Source organism: Astyanax mexicanus, chromosome 1, assembly GCF_023375975.1.
Source record: "Astyanax mexicanus isolate ESR-SI-001 chromosome 1, AstMex3_surface, whole genome shotgun sequence".
In the NCBI taxonomy this organism is placed as follows: Eukaryota; Metazoa; Chordata; class Actinopteri; order Characiformes; family Acestrorhamphidae; genus Astyanax; species Astyanax mexicanus.
The window spans coordinates 39,754,193-39,772,171 of record NC_064408.1 but is presented as its reverse complement, the minus strand read 5'-3'; the positions used below and the strand labels follow the sequence as shown (position 1 = coordinate 39,772,171).

Sequence of the window (17,979 nt, the reverse complement as noted above, 5' to 3'; positions counted from 1 at the left end):
CAGCACTATCTTTTTCTACAATTTTATTTCAAATTTTATCCCATTTTATCCACAATTTATAGAGCCCGATATCACTAGTGATGCCCCAACACACCAGGAGGGTAAAGACTAGCACATGCCTCCTCCTATACATGTGAAGTCAGCCACCGTCTTTTTTTGAACTGCTGATGATGTGGCATTTCTAAGTTGCATTACAGCACACTCGGAGGAAAGCGCAGCGACTCGGTTCTGATACATCAGCTCACAGGTGCCTTGTGCTGATCAACATCACCCTTTGGAGTGATATGGGGAGAGAGCGCCACCCAGAGAGAGCAAGGCCAATTGTGCTCTCTCAGGGCTCCAGTATCAGATGGCAAGCCACATGAATGGGACTTGAATCGGCAATCTCCGGATCATAGTGGCAGCGCTTAGTTCGCTGGACTACTCCGGTCCAACTCTTTTATTTTCAATCAGTGCAAATATATAAATAAATAAATAAATACATATCTGATAAATCTGCTTAAAAAATCAACAACATTTTAATATTAAGAAAAATGTGTGTAATGATGTGTGTGTGTGTGTGTGTGTGTGTAGACGTGTGCACATCTCCCAGAGTACGATGGAGTGTTTGAGCGGAGAGTTTGAGCTGGAGGAGGGGAACGGAGGAGAGCGCTGCGACTATCTGATGGAAAAAGGTATCGACACTTACCTGGTGCTCGTGCCCACCGAAACCAGTACAGAGGGTGGGCTGACGAACGGAGTAAACGGGGTCACAAATGGAACTGTGAGTAAAAAGAGACTGTAAGAGAATAAAGACTTCACTCTCTATAAAGAGGAATGACATCAGTCTGTCTCTCAGGTGGTCTGTAGGAACTCGCCCACCCTCATCGCCACCACTCAGACCAACGGCAGTGTGCGTTCAGTCCGCAACATCACAGCAGACACAGAGACGGCCGACACACAGGTTAGAGGTCACAGTGTTATGAGTGTGATGTGCCTTACATAACAAGACAAAATGTCTAGATTTCTATAGGTTGTAATCTGATATTTAAGAAAACATAATCAGCAGCAAAATCTTTTGCTGTTTTTTGTTTAACTTTCTAATCTGCACTTATGGTGTGATAAGTCAGTTATTTATAAATGGCATGATCTATCGTCACCATTACTCTTTTATATTTATTATATTATATTATATTTTTACATTTATTACTGACTGTTTAATATGAAATTGTAAATTATAAAGAAATGTTTTGGTCCTCTTTCATTTTTAGTTTGTTTATTTGTATCATGCCAGAAATTATACCTATTGCAATATTACTTATTAATTATAAAAGGTAAAAAGTATTTTGATATAACTTTTGATAAATCATATACAGCGCATTACAATATATTCAGAGAAAATGTATTAAGTTCCTAGGTTTTTAAAAATGCAGTTCTGGAAAAAATTAAGAGAGCACTTCAGTTTCTAAATCAGTTTCTCTGATTTTGCTATTCATAGATATTTGTTTTTTTAGCAAAATGAACATTGTTGTTTTATTCTATAAACTACAGACAACATTTCTCCCAAATTCCAAATAAAAATATTGTCATTTAGAGCATTTATTTGCAGAAAATGAGAAATGGCTGAAATAACAAAAAAGATGCAGAGCTTTCAGGTCTCAAATAATGTTCTCCTCCACCAGTCTTACACACAGACAAAATTGTGCTCTAATGTACTTATCAACATTTACGTGCATTGTTTTTATTTACAAAAGTTATAATTTATTAAACTATGATTAAATATTTAACTTTTTTTACTTTTAAATAATATTTATATATAGTGTTTATTGCTCTAAATATTTACCATTGGCTGTGTTTCAGAGGCTGCAGGTGAGCAGCCAGGCAGACGGAGGGACGGAAGACGAGCATGACCTGAACACACTGCTGAATAAAACTCTAGTGGACAGAGAGATGGAGGAAACGTGAGTGTGCACGAATACACGCATTCACGCACACACACAAACTAACACACACTCTTACACACACACACACACACACACACACACACACACACACACACACACATAGACTACAGATTGTTTGTCCTACTCTTTAATCTCCTATATTTAGAATTAAATATTAAACATTAATGCTACACAACAGGTGCATATATTGCAGTTTAATACTACATATTAAATTATTTGTTACATTTATAAATACCATCATTATTAAAATTATGAACAGAAATTATTTATTTTAATATTATTAAGCAGGTATTTGCAGTTTGTATCTGCCTGAAGTTTGATCGCTTAGACACTTTCATTTGCTTTCTGTTTTTGGATCTTTTGGGTCTTTCATTTCTGTATTTTCATTTCTTTTCTTAGTAAAACAACTTTCACAGTTAATGCATTTAGTCCTACTTATGCTCCCCACCCTGAGTGTCTCTGAATTGTCTGCATTATAAGATCTTTTAAAAAAGTGAAATGGAAAAGAACTAACAAAATTGATTTTGTATTGTTAAAAACATCAGTTCCAAACTTCTGAATGAGAGTGCGCTTCACAGATCTGAGGAAAATGCATGTACATAGAATTTTCCACAGTATGATTTATCAGCATTATTTGCCTAGCTTTTCTGGAAAAACTAATTTCTACCTACAATCCACAGCCTGGAAGAGAAACGGACATCTGTGCTCTCTCTGCGGTTTGTGGACCCTGAGTTGGAGACTCGGTACTCACTGGAGAAAGAGAGGCAGACTGGAGCGGCGTTCAGCTGTAGCTGTGTGGTTCTGATCTTCACCTCTGCCATGGAAATGCTCATAGACCCACAGTGAGTACACTTTACCAACACGCTATGTAAACATCCCATATAAACAAAACTGCAGGGTGGCTACGTGCATCAACAAGTGCATCTAATTAGTGCACTATTTATGTTGATAAATAGTGCACTAATTAGTGCACTACTGAGATAGTCCCTACTACTTTTATTTGTGTTGCACAACAAATCATATTTTATATATATATATATATTTCAAAAACATTATGGCCACTTAAAGCAGCATAATGAAAGACATGGTACTTTTTGCTGCTGGACTCCCTCTACAGTTGGGCAGCGTTTCTCAACATGACATGCAGCACCCAAAAAATTAGAACCACTGGCACCATAGACTGAAGAACTGTTGCATTCCTCAAAGAACCACAGTACGCCATGCAGTATTTTCCATTTTTGCAATAAATTAAACTAAAACAAATTCCTAAAAATATGTACGCAATAGGAAAAAAATAAGAGACCCATTAAAATGATCAGTTTCTTTAATTTTACCAAATTGAAAACCTCTGGAATATAATCAAGAGGAAATTGGATGATCACAAGCCATCAAACCAAGCTGAACTGCTTAAATTTGTGCACCAGGAGCGGCATAAAGTTATCCAAAAGCAGTGTGTAAGACTGATGGAGGAGAACATGCCAAGATGCATTAAAACTGTGATTAAAAAACAGAGTTTTCCACCAATTTTTTTTTTTTTTTGCATTATATGAGGTCTGAAAGCTCTGCATCTTTTTTGTTATTTCAGACATTTCTCATTTTCTGCAAATAAATGCTCTAAATGACAATATTCTTATTTGGAATTTGGGACAAATGTTGTCTGTAGTTTATAGAACAAAACAGCCGTTCATTTTACATTTTTCAACAGTTCATTTTACTTAAACATATACATATAAATAGCAAAATCAGAGAAACTAAAGTGGTCTTTTAATTTTCTTTTTTTATATACAGTAAAAATACATGAAGTTTCCTTAATTTTAATTGATTAGGGGGTCTCTGTCCTTATTTCTGATTGCTTTTGTCTCTTACAGGCTGACAGTGAATTATGTAACTCTGGCGATTGGAGAGGTGCTGCTCCTCATTCTCACCATCTGCTCACTGGCGGTCATTTTCCCACGGGTAAGGGGAAGCTGCTGATTCAGTTACAGTTAGGCCCATAAATATTTGGACAGTTAAACAATCTTCATGGTTTTGCATGTCACCACACTGGTTCTTAGCATCAACATCCACATGAAAATGCACCTGGATAACTTTCATCTCTATAACTTTTACCTACTTAACTGATGATAGATTAACAAGGGACTTGAGATTTGTCCAATTACTTTTAAGCCCCTGACATGAGGAGTCTTTGTAGAAAAATGGCTGTAATTCCTAAACACGTCATAATATTTTTATTCAACCACTTGATTTAAAGTTTACTCTTTAATTGCATCATTTGTTTCATTTTGAATCCAGTATGGTGACATGCAGAGCATAAATTATGAAGATTGTGTCACTGTCCAAATATTTATGGGCCTAACTGTATTTGGAGTGTCACTCCTTTTAGCTTTATTTTTCTGGAGTTACGCTGCTAATGTAGCTAGAAATAATAGTTTTGTCCTGCCAATTACCATTACCAAGGCTAATATAGCTAACTAATAATGGAACGTATACACCATCAATTAGCACTGGAGCCACTGTATGAGGCTTCACCTCATACTGCAAAATGCTTTTCAATATTTACGATGTTGTTTTTTTTTGTTTGTTTGTTTTAGTTGTTCTCGGAGAAGTTGGTGTCATTCTCTCTGTGGATTGATCGGACTCGCTGGGCGAGAAACACCTGGGCAATGGCAGCAATCTTTGTCCTGGCCATGGCTGAGGTGGCAGACATGGTAAGAAGATCTTTCTCATGTTGGAGTTTTGATTCCTCTGTTCTGTACACTAATCAGCTCTAGCTTTAAGTCAACGCAAGTAGTTTTTATTGTCAATACTGCATATGTACAGGACATACAGAGAATTACAATACTCTCCTTCCCAAAAATTACAGCAAGTACAGAAAATAAGATTATTAATATTAAGGAATGGGAGACACTGTATTTACAATAAAACAAGGACACAGCTAGACATACGTGAGACAAGAGACACAAGACAATAGTGCAATAGTGATGTGGGGCTGATTAAATGGAATGACTGCGCAAGTATAAACAGTATGCGTATAAAACAGTAGTGCAAATATGGTATATAGCTTATGGCTGGTAAAATGAATAAGTGCGTAAAGTTCTTAAAGTTCACAGTTTTATGGAGAGTTAAAGTGAGCAATGCAGTGGGAGCATAGCAGTAGTGCAGGTATGGGGTGTGTAGTGCATGCCCGTTTTGAAAAATTTCAGTACTGTGTTGGTGGGGGGTGGGGGTCAGGGTGCTGAGTGAGTGTGTGCTGGGGGCAGGATTAAGATGGGGGATAGAGCAGGAAGAGAGTTCAGCATCCTCACAGCCTGATGGAAGGGGCTGTCTCGCAGTCTGCTGGTCCCAGACCCGAGACTCCACAGTCTCCTCTCTAATGGCAGCAGGCTGAAGACGCTGTGTAGTGGGTGGGAGGTCTTTTCGTGTGAGGCGGGAGCTGTACAGGTCCTGAAGGGAGGGGAGAGAGGTGCCAACGATCTTGTCAGCTGCTCTCACGATTAGTTAGTAAAGTGCAGGGAGCAAAGTAAATCCATACATTGGTACAAAATGTTTTTCACACTTATCTCAGATCAGTTCTGTTATGCAGCAATGGTATTTCTATCAGCCTGAGGACTAGCAGCAAGCAGTAGCTGTATGTATGTGTGTGTGTTTGTGTGTGTGTACACAAGGGGACTCCCTTGTGGGCCTGGTAAATTAGAGAAGGCAGCATAACGGACAGCTAAAGCATCATTACTGCAAGCCCAGGAGACCCCAGGTTTAATTATAGTGGAAACAAAACACAGATACACACATGCATATACACACACACACAGCAGCTTTCCAGTTTAATGGGCACTCCTACAGTGTACCTACAAACTTCCACACAAACGTACAGTTACATCTAATGCTGCACATTTTATGGCTCCTGCACAACCATTTCTAGCACAGTAATGATCCTGCCATGCTAGCACAGCTTTTCATTGTTAAAGAACCATTCTTTGGTAAAGTAATGAGCATTCAGAATACAGTAACTTGAAAAGATGTTTGTACAGAAAACTATAAAGTAAAATCATTTACTTACCTCTATTTAGCCCTGCCCATTTATACTGACGTTCTCAGTGAGTGTTTTTTTAATGCACAGTAAGTCAGAGCTCATCGGCTAACAAGTCAAACAAGCACTGGATGTTAATTCACATAGATTTCTCTCCTGAAAAAAGTTTATTTCAATAAGTAAAGCGCTTCTGTTTTTTTTAAAGTGCCCCTTATATTCTGAAATTTTTTTGTTAAAATTAAGACAATAAAAAAAAAATAAAAACATTATATTAATTACAAATTACACATCCTGTATAGTATTATTATTGTGTATAAAATTACCAATACTATTGTGAAAATTGATTTCAGCATCGTTTTTGAGTGTATATAATATACACTGCTCAAAAAAATAAAGGGAACACTCAAATAACACATCCTAGATCTGAATGAAATATTCTCATTGAATACTTTGTTCTGTACAAAGTTGAATGTGCTGACAACAAAATCACACAAAAATCATCAATGGAAATCAAATTTATTAACCAATGGAGGCCTGGATTTGGAGCCACACACAAAATTAAAGTGAAAAAACACACTACAGGCTGATCCAACTTTAATGTAATGTCCTTAAAACAAGTCAAAATGAGGCTCAGTATTGTGTGTGGCCTCCACGTGCCTGTATGACCTCCCTACAACGCCTGGGCATGCTCCTGATGAGGTGGCGGATGGTCTCCTGAGGGATCTCCTCCCAGACCTGGGCTGTATTCGGAATGGCATACTACTATACTGCGTACTGCATACTGCACTAGTATGTACTGCATACTACACGCTGCCCAGTATGTAGTATTCGGTACTGTAACACTTTTGATTGTAGTACCCTACACGGTCCTGCTGTGACACACCAGTCAGTGCTCTGTAGTGCTCCGAATTCCTCAGAGTGAGTTGTAAACAGAGAGAACATGAAAAATGTCCTACCTTTTCATTATTAAAACTAATGAGATCTGCATACTGTCCAGAACAGCAATTGCTGCTTTTATTTTAGAGTTTAGCAGCTAACCCAATTCTAACAACCAATTAGCAGCAGCCCCCACAACCCAAGTATGTTCCAGTTATATTTAAATATGTTTTTCTATTTATTTTAGTAGATTACTATTTTCATCTATGTAAGTACCAACAAGAAGAAAACATTTAAACAAACTCTCATTCATATTTACACAATCTCAACACAAATCAAACAATTTTATTAATTTGTATTCAAATAATTCCCTTATTTAAAAGAAAAATATGTATTTAAACACAGGGAATTATTTATTAAATCAACAGAACGATTTATTAAACAAAGGTAATTATTTATTAAATAAAGAGAACGATTTATTAAAACTGAGGGAATTTTTTATTAAAGTAACAGAATAATTTATTAAAACTGAGGGAATCATTTATTAAAATAACAGAATAATTTATTAAAACTGAGGGAATCATTTATTAAAACTGAGGGAATCATTTATTAAAATAACAGAATAATTTATTAAAACTGAGGGAATAATTTACTGCATCAAGGAAAGTAATGGCTCACCGCTGTCGAGACCCTCCGCTGTCCCGGCCGCGGAAAGCGCTCGGTCGCGGCAGCGGAGGGTCCCGGCCGCGGAAAGCGCTCGGTCGCGGCAGCGGTGGGTCCCCGCCGCGGAGAACGCGCGGCCGCGGCAGCGGAGGGTCCCCACCCGCGGAGAACGCGCGGCGGCGGAGAGTCCCGGCGGCGGACAGCGCTCGGCCGCGGCAGCGGAGGGGGCTCGACAGCGGTGAGCCAATACTTTCCAAAATAATTCCCTTAATTTAAAAATATATTTATTTATAAAATTTAAAAATCTCTCGCACTCGCCTCCATCTTGTTTTTTTCTGAAGCGAGCTGGAGAAGCCAGTCGCAATGCATGTTGGGATGCAGTACACCGCGAAGATAGCTCTCCATGCACACTGCGGAATCGGAGCGGAGTAGTACACCATCCGGGTACCTGTAGTGCACTACAGATCCTCAGTTTGGTCACATACTGTGTACTGCATACTTGCTTTAGGCAGATTTAGTACGCGAGTAGTATGTAGTATGCCATTCCGAATACAGCCCTGGACTAAAGCATCCGCCAACTCCTGGACAGTCTGTGGTGCAACGTGACGTTGGTGGAACCTGCTTTCATCTGTGAAGAGCACAAGGCGCCAGTGGCGAATTTGCCAATCCTGGTGTTCTCTGGCAAATGCCAAGCGTCCTGCACGGTGTTGGGCTGTGAGCACAACCCCCATCTGTGGACGTCGGGCCCTCATACCATCCTCATGGAGTCGGTTTCTAACCGTTTGTGCAGACACATGCACATTTGTGGCCTGCTGGAGGTCATTTTGCAGGGCTCTGGCAGTGCTCCTCCTGTTCCTTCTTGCACAAAGGCGGAGGTAGCGGTCCTGCTGCTGGGTTGTTGCCCTCCTACGGCCTCCTCCACGTCTCCTGGTGTACTGGCCTGTCCCCTGGTAGCGCCTCCAGCCTCTGGACACTACGCTGACAGACAGAGCAAACCTTCTTGCCACAGCTCGCATTGATGTGCCATCCTGGATGAGCTGCACTACCTGAGCCACTTGTGTGGGTTGTAGAGTCCGTCTCATGCTACCACGAGTGTGAAAGCACCACCAACATTCAAAACTGACCAAAACATCAGCCAGACAGCATAGGTTCTGAGAAGTGGTCTGTGGTCCCCACCTGCAGAACCACTCCTTTATTGAGTGTGTCTTGCTAATTGCCAATAATTTCCACCTGTTGTCTATTCCATTTGCACAACAGCAGGTGAAATTGATTGTCAATCAGTGTTGCTTCCTAAGTGGACAGTTTAATTTCACAGAAGTTTGATTTACTTGGAGTTATATTGTGTTATTTGAGTGTTCCCTTTATTTTTTTGACTAAAAAAATATAAAAAAAAATTTTGACTAAAATGTATAAATGCATTGAATTATGTTTTAACAAAGTCATAGTGATTTATTTATTTGTGTGTGTGTGTGTAGCTGAGTTGCATGCAGCCCCCCCTGCTGTTGCTGAATTCCACTGCAGGTTTTACTCTGGAAACTCTGGGCGATGGGGGCTGCGCTGAGAACCCCAAACACTACAGCTACATTGCCGTGCTCTCGCTGGTGGCCACCACCATGCTGGTGCAGGTCAGCCACCTGGTCAAACTCGCACTAATGCTGCTAGTTACTGTGGCAACCAGCGCAGTGGACATCTACAGCTGGAGGGACATTTATGACATTTACGACCTCATACGTTACCTGGAGTACAGGTGAGCTGTTCTGCCCATACAGAGCTGTTAAAACAACTATTCCCTATAGATGCCATACAGCCACCTACATGCTCTGTAGTGTATTACTCTCTATCGGAATGGCTGATAATATACCTTATAGAGATTTGTAGAGTTCCCTCTACATTTTATGTAGTGTAATGCAATCCTTTCTTCCAATAATAAGTATTATTTACCATAGATTATGTTGATTATCCAAGATATATTATATTATCTGTTGTGTGCTTCTTTAGTTTACAATAGGAAGCCCTAGGCTCATATTTTTTTGGTCATGTGTTTACAAAAATAAGATGAGGTGAGTTTAAGTGCAGTATTTGTTAGCAACATTAGCCTAACATATCAGGCAGGTCGTTACTGATTAAGTCTGGGGTCACTAAGCAATATTATTATAGATTTTTCATAATTATGAACGGCACTTTTAAGAAGTTTAATTGTAAGTGCAAAAAAAATTATCTCCAAAATGTACACGAAAAGAAAAAAACTTTCAGTGGAAATCATTGTGAACAATGTGTGCAATTTTAGATGATTTGCTGTCAATCAATTTATGATTACATTTTAATCTTAAAATGCGCATTTTGTCAAAAACGAACAAATAGTTTGGTAAAATGTTTGTTTGACATAAACTGTGAAATTATATTAATTATAAATAATGCTGTGTGTGTGTTTTCCAGGAATTCTGTGGTTCCCACTAAATATCTGATGACAGTGATGATCATTGTTATGATGATTGGATTGTACTACTTTGCTCGGCATGTACGTCCCTCTCAGCTCTTATTAACACTGCGCACACTCTTTATCTACACAATAGGCTGTAAAACTCAGATCATACACACATTATTAGGGCAGTGGTGGCTCAGTGATGAGAGCACCGGGTCACTGACAACAAGGTTGTGGGATCGATACCTGGGTTTCGCATGCCATGACTGTGAGGCTCTTGAGCAAGGCCCTTAACCCTTACTTCGATGGCTGCCCACCACTCCAGGCATGTGTACTCACTGTGTCAATGTGTGTTCACTGCACAGATGGGGCTAAATTCCACCAGTACTGTGTATATGGTTGTCTTGGTCTTAAAAAATGGTGTGATGGGTGATGGTGTCTAGATACTTGGTTTAGAAAATCTACCAAACATCAGAATGTATTTCAAGGAAAGAACAACTAGTTAAACAGCAACAGGGTCATGGGCACCAAAGTCTGTCTCTCTCTCTCTCTCTCTCTCTTAATCTCTCTCTCTCTCTCTTTTTCTCTCTGTCTCTCTCTTAGGTGGAGAGGCAGGCCCGGAAGTTGTTTCTATGGAAGATTGAGGTTCATGATCAGAAGGAGCGAGTGTACGAGATGAGGACATATAACGAGGCTTTGGTCACCAACATGCTGCCCGAACACGTGGCCAGACACTTCCTGGGCTCAAAGAAACGGGACGAGGTATGATAGAAAGAGATTAATATGAATATTTATTTATTTATTTATTTATTTACTTATTCTAACTATAATCCATGTACAGTGTTGGGAAGTAACGGATTACATGTAACGGCGTTACGTAATCAGATTACAAATTATAAGTAACTGTAATCCGTTACAGTTACTGCTTCAATAAATGGTAATCAGATTACAGTTACTCTGCTAAAATTAAAGGATTACATTGCGGTACTTTCCTATTTTTTTGCTCTTCCAACACTGACAAAACGCAAATAACATTTTGCGGTGAATACGCTCTGATATGACAGGGAACTGTCTGCCCCTTCTCCCATCTCGCTGCACACACACACACACACAGGGAGGAGGGGCAGACAGCGGCTCCGCACACACAACGAGACGAAATTAATTGACATTTTGGTCAACGAATAAAAACGAGACGAAAATGTTTGGCAGGGACGAAATACAATCAGAACTGATTTAGTTCTGTGAAAGGTAGTGACCAGTTAGGAAGAGATCCAATCACTGCTACTTTAGCGAAGGTGGAGAGGCGGGACAAGCGGGGTACTCATCCAATCAGTACCTGTTTTTCCTGCAGTAGCGCTGCGCGCTCAGTTACAAACCCGGGAATTAACCTGTCGATACTTACGGAGCTCGACTGGAAGTTAACTCGACAGTGTTCAGCAAGGAGAGAGAGAGAGGGGCGATATATTTCTCCTTTGACGTCGCAAAAAACAAGATAACGTGTAAACCGTGTGGAGCGACTCCATCTCCGGTAAAAACACCACTAATCTTTCAGCTTCTGCAGACCAGAGTCCCACAGATCTCCATGCAGAGATCCGCGTTTTAATACTGATGTTATTTCATGAGCTGATGGGGTGTTTAACTCGGCAGTGCACCAAAACACAGAACTGATACAGAACTCACTCATTAAGATCCGACCATCTGTTTAGTCTCACAGTGGGAAAGATATAGCTAGTGTTAAAGCAGGAACAGGTCAGAAAGAAACTCAATAATATATCCAAAATAAAACAATAAAATAAGTGAATCTATGAACCCAAAAGTCTGTGTAAATTCCTTACAGCACTTTCTCATAAGTTTCTCACTTTAACTCATGAAGTCTCTCAGTACATCCCGAGAGCATCTCTACAGGACAGTGTGTGAAGGTGTGTTTTTGATCTCATTTATAGACTGTAGCTCCAGTAGGTGTGCTGGGTTAGTGCTGGAGATAAAACTAGATCATTTAAAAGCTGTTTTTGCATCTACAGCTCTGTTTAAACTATAATTTAACTATTCAGTTGTTTTATGACCTGATTTCTAGAGCAAAATTTTAAATGTAATATATATATAGTCACACACCTATAATAATAATAATAATAATAATAATAATAATAATAATAATAATATACATTAAATCATATATAAATATATTTCACATTCAAACATTAACAATATTACTCAATTGGTTATTAAACGTTTCATTTCGTATACGTGTAGAGTTAATAATTCAAGTGAACTGATGAAAAAGCATTTACATTTACACCCTTTACATTTTAGTCGACTAAATTTACTGTAATTTTAGTAGACTATATTCTTATGACATTAAGTTGACTAAAACTAAGTCGACTAAATTACTGAATTGTGACTAAAACTAAATGCTATTTTCGTCACAAAACTATGACTAAGACTAAATCAAAATTTGTTGTCAAAATTAACACTGGTGGCAAACCTGCAAGTAGATAGCTTACAGTTGTTGTTACATTGTTTGGTTTTAAATTGTTTTATCATCAATTTATAGAAGTGTTTCATAAAATTGTTTGATGAAATGGTTTCATAAGTATTTTTATAGAGTGATTGAAAAGGCTGTTTTATTTGTTTATCTATTTGTTAACTGGAAAGAAAAATAAAAGGATAATATGCAATATGTGGTTGCTACATTCATTCAGGCTTAAAAAAATGACAATATTGTAAGTAATCCAAAGTAATCAGATTACGTTACTCACTTGAAGTAATGTAACTGATTACGTTACAAATTACATTTTGAGTGATGTAATCAGTAATCTGTAAGGGATTACATTTTAAAAGTAACCTTCCCAACACTGTCCATGTATAAACAGAGATTCATCCCTGAAGTAAGATACACAATTTATTATTACTATCTCTGCCAAGTGAAACTAGCTAGTCCTGGCTAAATGTGCTAACTAAAAAAAGTAAGAAGTAAATGGGTAAAGAAAACTTAAATGGCTCCCACATAGTTTAGAAAGAAAAAGGCACACAACACAATCTACTGAACTGTTTAAGCTGATGACAATCATGTGTGCGTTCACTTTGTCAGGAGCTGTACAGTCAATCCTATGATGAAATTGGTGTGATGTTCGCCTCAATCCCAAACTTTTCTGATTTCTACACGGAGGAGGGCATCAATAATGGCGGCATCGAGTGTCTAAGAATTCTTAATGAAATCATCTCAGACTTTGATTCTGTAAGTCTCTCACAACCTCTATATTTTTTTATATATTATATTTATTCTATCAGTTGTCTGCTACTACTTCTTATTCTGATTCTAAGTCTCCCTATTATTATCATTACATAATTGTTTATTATTGATGCCTTAACCATGTTAAATTATTTCCCGTTTGATTATGGGCAGCTGCTGGACCGTACACAATTTCTCTGCATCACCAAAATTAAGACGATTGGCAGCACCTACATGGCAGCATCGGGCGTAACACCTGAGAGCAACACCAACGGATATAGCGACCGCAAAGTGAGAGAGAGTTAATAGTAGTCTATTATTATTTAATACTTATACTAATGATCAGTTACATTTAGAGAGTGTTATTAATATTCAGTAGTTGCAATTTCTCAATAAGGCTTAGTAGAATGTGTACCTATGTTCTGTAAACCTTATCCTTAATTCTGTAAAGTGACATGTCAGTGGGTAAAGCCTCAAATGAACTTAAGATATTAGATATATGAAAAGATTAGAACTAAATGGTGGTGACAGTAAGTAATGTATATGTGTGTGCTTGTGTGTGTGACAGGAAGAGGATCAGTGTTTTCTGGAGCGATGGCAGCACCTGGCTGATTTGGCTGATTTTGCTTTGGCCATGAAGGTCACCCTAAATAACCTCAACAAGCAATCCTTCAACAGCTTCATGCTTCGGATTGGTAATCAGTTTGTGTGTGTGTGTGTGTGTGTGTGTGTGTGTGTGTCCTCAGCATGTAGCAGTTTAGCTCTACACATTCAACCTTCTGAAGTTTATCCCAACCCACTTAGTGTACAACACTTTATACCCACCCATTCCACATACAGGAATTTAGCCCTGCCTAATCTGTCAGGATATGCATGGGGGGCTTCCTACATTAAAGGAATACATTTTAAATGAGCACTCTCTCTCTCTGACTGAACATAACCTGGAATCGGATTCATCCTCTCTGAAAAGAGACCGCATCACACCCGCTCAGTTTAAAATGATTAATCCGCATGCTCTGTGCAATTACCCATTCTCACCAGAGAGGGCCCTAAATCCCAAAACTTACAGACATCAGCTTTAAATGTGGATGTGATTTTGCTTGTCTGTTCTAGCCAATTCAAGCCAGACACAGCTGTTCATGATCATTACTACCCACTGTGCTGTCCTCTGTTAGTGGTAAAGCTCTCTGGCACCCAGTATCAGACCTCACTCAAAAACAATAAGTTATGTTGCTTTGCCATGAGCACACTGGTAAATGTGGATTCTTGCTCACGAGGGAACAACTCACAACTTTTTTTTCATATTAGTGTAACTCTTAGGGATAAAGAAGTTGGTGTAAAAATGAATTATGTCTCATAAACTCAGATTGTTTGTATTTGGGATTTAAACAGATGTCAATAACCTTAACCCTACATGCAGTGAGCAAAATATCTTATACCAAAATATTATCTTTTTAAAATGTATTTATACATGTGTGTGTGTGTGTGTGTGTGTGTGTGTGTGTGTGTGTGTTTTCTTTAGGGCTGAATATGGGTGGTGTGTTGGCTGGTGTGATTGGAGCACGTAAACCACACTATGACATCTGGGGTAACACTGTTAATGTGGCCAGCCGCATGGAGTCCACTGGAGTTATGGGTAATATACAGGTATTACACAAATAAACACACACAAACACTCAAATCGAGATCCAGCACTGAACTCACTTTAAACATTAAATTCAATTTATTAAAAAAACTCTAAACTAGCCATAAACTAACTTTATTGTAACTGTAAACTCAATTTTCTCTAGACTACAGTCATGCAAAACTAACTTTAATGTTACATGCAAATACCATTAACTAACTAGGGAACACTGAGGAGCTGGTTTCTCTGACATCAGTTAATCTATTGCTTCATAACGTAATGGCTGCTTATTAATCCAGTATACAGCACTGGAAAAAATTAAGAGACCACTTCAGTTTCTGAATCAGTTTCTCTGATGTTGCTATTTATAGGTATATGTTTGAGTAAAATGAACATTGTTGTTTTATTCTATGAACTACTGACAATATTTCTCCCAAATTCCAAATAACAATATTGTCATTTAGAGTATTATGTGCAGAAAATGTGCAGCTTTCAGACCTCAAATAATGCAAAGAAAACAAGTTCATATTCATAAAGTTTTAAGAGTTCAGAAATCAATATTTTGTGGAATAACCCTGATTTATAATCACAGTTTTATGAATCTCTATAATAGCTCATTTGTGAAATAAACCTGGGCAAAACACTGACCCAGTAGTCAACATATTGATACCCTGCTAAAAAAAATTCAGCTCAAGACCAGCTGGTTATACAGAAAAAACACACTCTACGCTAATCGGCTAGCTTGTTAACTAGCTCTTGGCCAGCACAGGGTATGTTTTCTCTGGATGACCAGCTGGATGTTCAGCAGGGTTGTAAATGTAGAATTTTATAAATTCATTTTATCTTAGCCCTTTTGTTAATCGTTTGGTTTGTCATAAACTGGGCTTTTGGATTCAATGCTGGATTTTCAGCTATTGCAGTTTCTTAGGAGTGCTGCTTTTAACACGAGTGTGGCGCCCTCAGGTGGTGGAGGACTGCTACAAGATACTGCGGGAGTATGGGTTCCGCTTTGTAAGGAGAGGCCCCATCTTTGTGAAAGGAAAAGGAGAGCTGCTCACTTACTTCATGAAGGGGAAGGACAGCCCCCCTGTTACTAATGGCAAGACAGTCATCCCCACTCTGCCCAATCAGATACCGGACAAGTCCTGATGATGAACAGACATGGAGAAGAGTTTCAGAGCAAAAAACACATACATTTGCACACATACACACATATACACACAGAGAACCCGTTTAGAAACATAAACTATATAACATGTTTAGAGAAAGGAGGACCCTTTGAGATCTTCACAACAGCTTCTGCAGACAGTGAAATCTTTGAAAGGCCTGTATTATGGAGGAATAAGATTCATGTACTGTACATTTGTATGTAAACACTGTTAACGTTTCAATCTCCAGCTCATACAATCTCATACAGTCATACAAGAAAATAATGCTGCTTTTGAGCGTTTCTAGAAAGGTTGCATATATTAAATAGGCTATATATATGTCAACTAGAAAATACAGCTTTACTCCATTTATATAAAGGTAAGTCCACAACTCAGAAACTGAAAGCATGGAGGAGTGAAGAAAGCCCATGTGGCTTTTTCTTTGCTATGATCAAAAGTATGTTTTGTCCAGTTTCCCTGATAATTTCACTATTTTTCCTCTGTACACTGTATATATAAAATTTCATAAACTTATGTAACTAATGTTCTTTGGTTGTTTATTCCATTTCACAAATAGAACAATTGGTATTTCCCAGCCGAAAAGTAGCAAAAGAGCTTGTTTTGGGATGGTCACAAAAACCCACTCAGGATCAGCAATAACATTAAACCCACTGAATGATGAAGCTAATAATATTGGTTACCTGTATATATCAATATATCAGAAAATGTCAATGAACCATCAGCTCTTAAAGTTCATGTAGGACAATGAAGCAGGAAAAATTGGCAGTTGGATGACACTATGACAAGGGCCTACACAACCTACACAATATCAGGTGGTTTGAATATTGTGGCTGATCGTGCATATCAATATCTGCCTATTTTTGTACATAACCAGCTGCAACTCACATCATCACATCATTTGATTTGGATGTGTAAATATTTCACTGGAGCTAACTTTGCAGTTGTATTATCTGTAAATGCTTTTATTAGTGATTATTTAGATTCTCCAGATGTTTAACGTAACAGCTCAGAACAATAACAAACATATTATGGTACCTTGTATATTTCTTTTTGTAGTTTGATTAAACATTATATGACTCTTACGTTATTGTTGTCTTTTTTCTTTGGGAGTTATTGTTTATGTTTGTTAGAAAAAGGTTTGGTACATTTTCATGTATGGTCAAAAGTTGGAGGAAAAGTTGAGGAAACACAAGGGACGTTCACAAATGCTCTCTATTACAGAAATAGTGCACTATATAAGGTATCAGCCTAATAAACAAATCCAGCTGGTTGTCCAGAAAAAAACATAAGGACCATAGGGATTTTTTTTTTTTTTGGTTGATCAGCTGGTCTTTTTTGGATTTTTAGCAGGGATATTATAGTGCTGTTTAACCTTCCCATTATGTTTATTTGTCAGGAACAGCAGTAATGTTCCTGGGTCAATCTGACCAAGTGCATGTTTAATTATCCAAAATATGTCTAAAACCAAAAAACAACAAAAAAAAATCCTAACCATCAGTATTAATATTTCTTTACTAACTCTATTGCTTATTATTTTATCAATATTTAGTGCAATGGTGTTCCTTACCTCTAACAGATAATGGTTCAATTAGGATAATTCACTCGTTGTGAATGCTAATGTAGTAAATGCTATGTAGTGAACCGTGAATGAGTTACAGCTACTGTTGGAACTACAGTTATAAGCAAACCAAAAAATCCCAAGGTGAGTCTTGCATGCAGCTTTGAAGAAAAGAGAGCTTATTCTTTTGAGCTTTATTAAATAGAGTGTTTATCAAGACTAAGAACACGAAAATAATTTTATGAACTTTGAAAAAAACTATAACTATATATTTAACACAAACACCCTGTTTATTTAACACAAACTGTTAGGTCTAAAGTTGAACAAAACTGTAAATAATAAAAATCATACTGTAAAAGGAATGTATATATATATATATATATATATTTTATTCTATGTTCTTGTCATATTGCCAAGATTATTGTTATAGCGCAAATATACCGTGAAATATTGTGATATTATTTTAGG

At 37.9% G+C, this 17,979-nt stretch overlaps 1 protein-coding gene across 3 annotated transcripts in view; it reads left to right on the top strand.

Moving 5' to 3' along the window:
• LOC103034748 (adenylate cyclase type 3) overlaps positions 1-17,035 on the top strand; it is a 35,329-nt gene extending 18,294 nt beyond the window's left edge. For all 3 annotated transcript variants that reach the window (XM_022685336.2, XM_022685326.2, XM_022685329.2), the window contains 14 exons: positions 574-763; positions 839-943; positions 1,840-1,940; positions 2,624-2,785; positions 3,812-3,899; positions 4,535-4,651; positions 8,985-9,256; positions 9,946-10,027; positions 10,535-10,693; positions 13,020-13,166; positions 13,335-13,451; positions 13,729-13,855; positions 14,683-14,807; positions 15,748-17,035. In XM_022685336.2, the coding sequence (XP_022541057.2) occupies positions 574-763; positions 839-943; positions 1,840-1,940; positions 2,624-2,785; positions 3,812-3,899; positions 4,535-4,651; positions 8,985-9,256; positions 9,946-10,027; positions 10,535-10,693; positions 13,020-13,166; positions 13,335-13,451; positions 13,729-13,855; positions 14,683-14,807; positions 15,748-15,933 (1,978 nt within the window). In that variant the 3' untranslated portion in view covers positions 15,934-17,035. The remainder of the gene's footprint in view (positions 1-573; positions 764-838; positions 944-1,839; positions 1,941-2,623; positions 2,786-3,811; positions 3,900-4,534; positions 4,652-8,984; positions 9,257-9,945; positions 10,028-10,534; positions 10,694-13,019; positions 13,167-13,334; positions 13,452-13,728; positions 13,856-14,682; positions 14,808-15,747) is intronic.
• Positions 17,036-17,979: the final 944 nt, after the last annotated feature.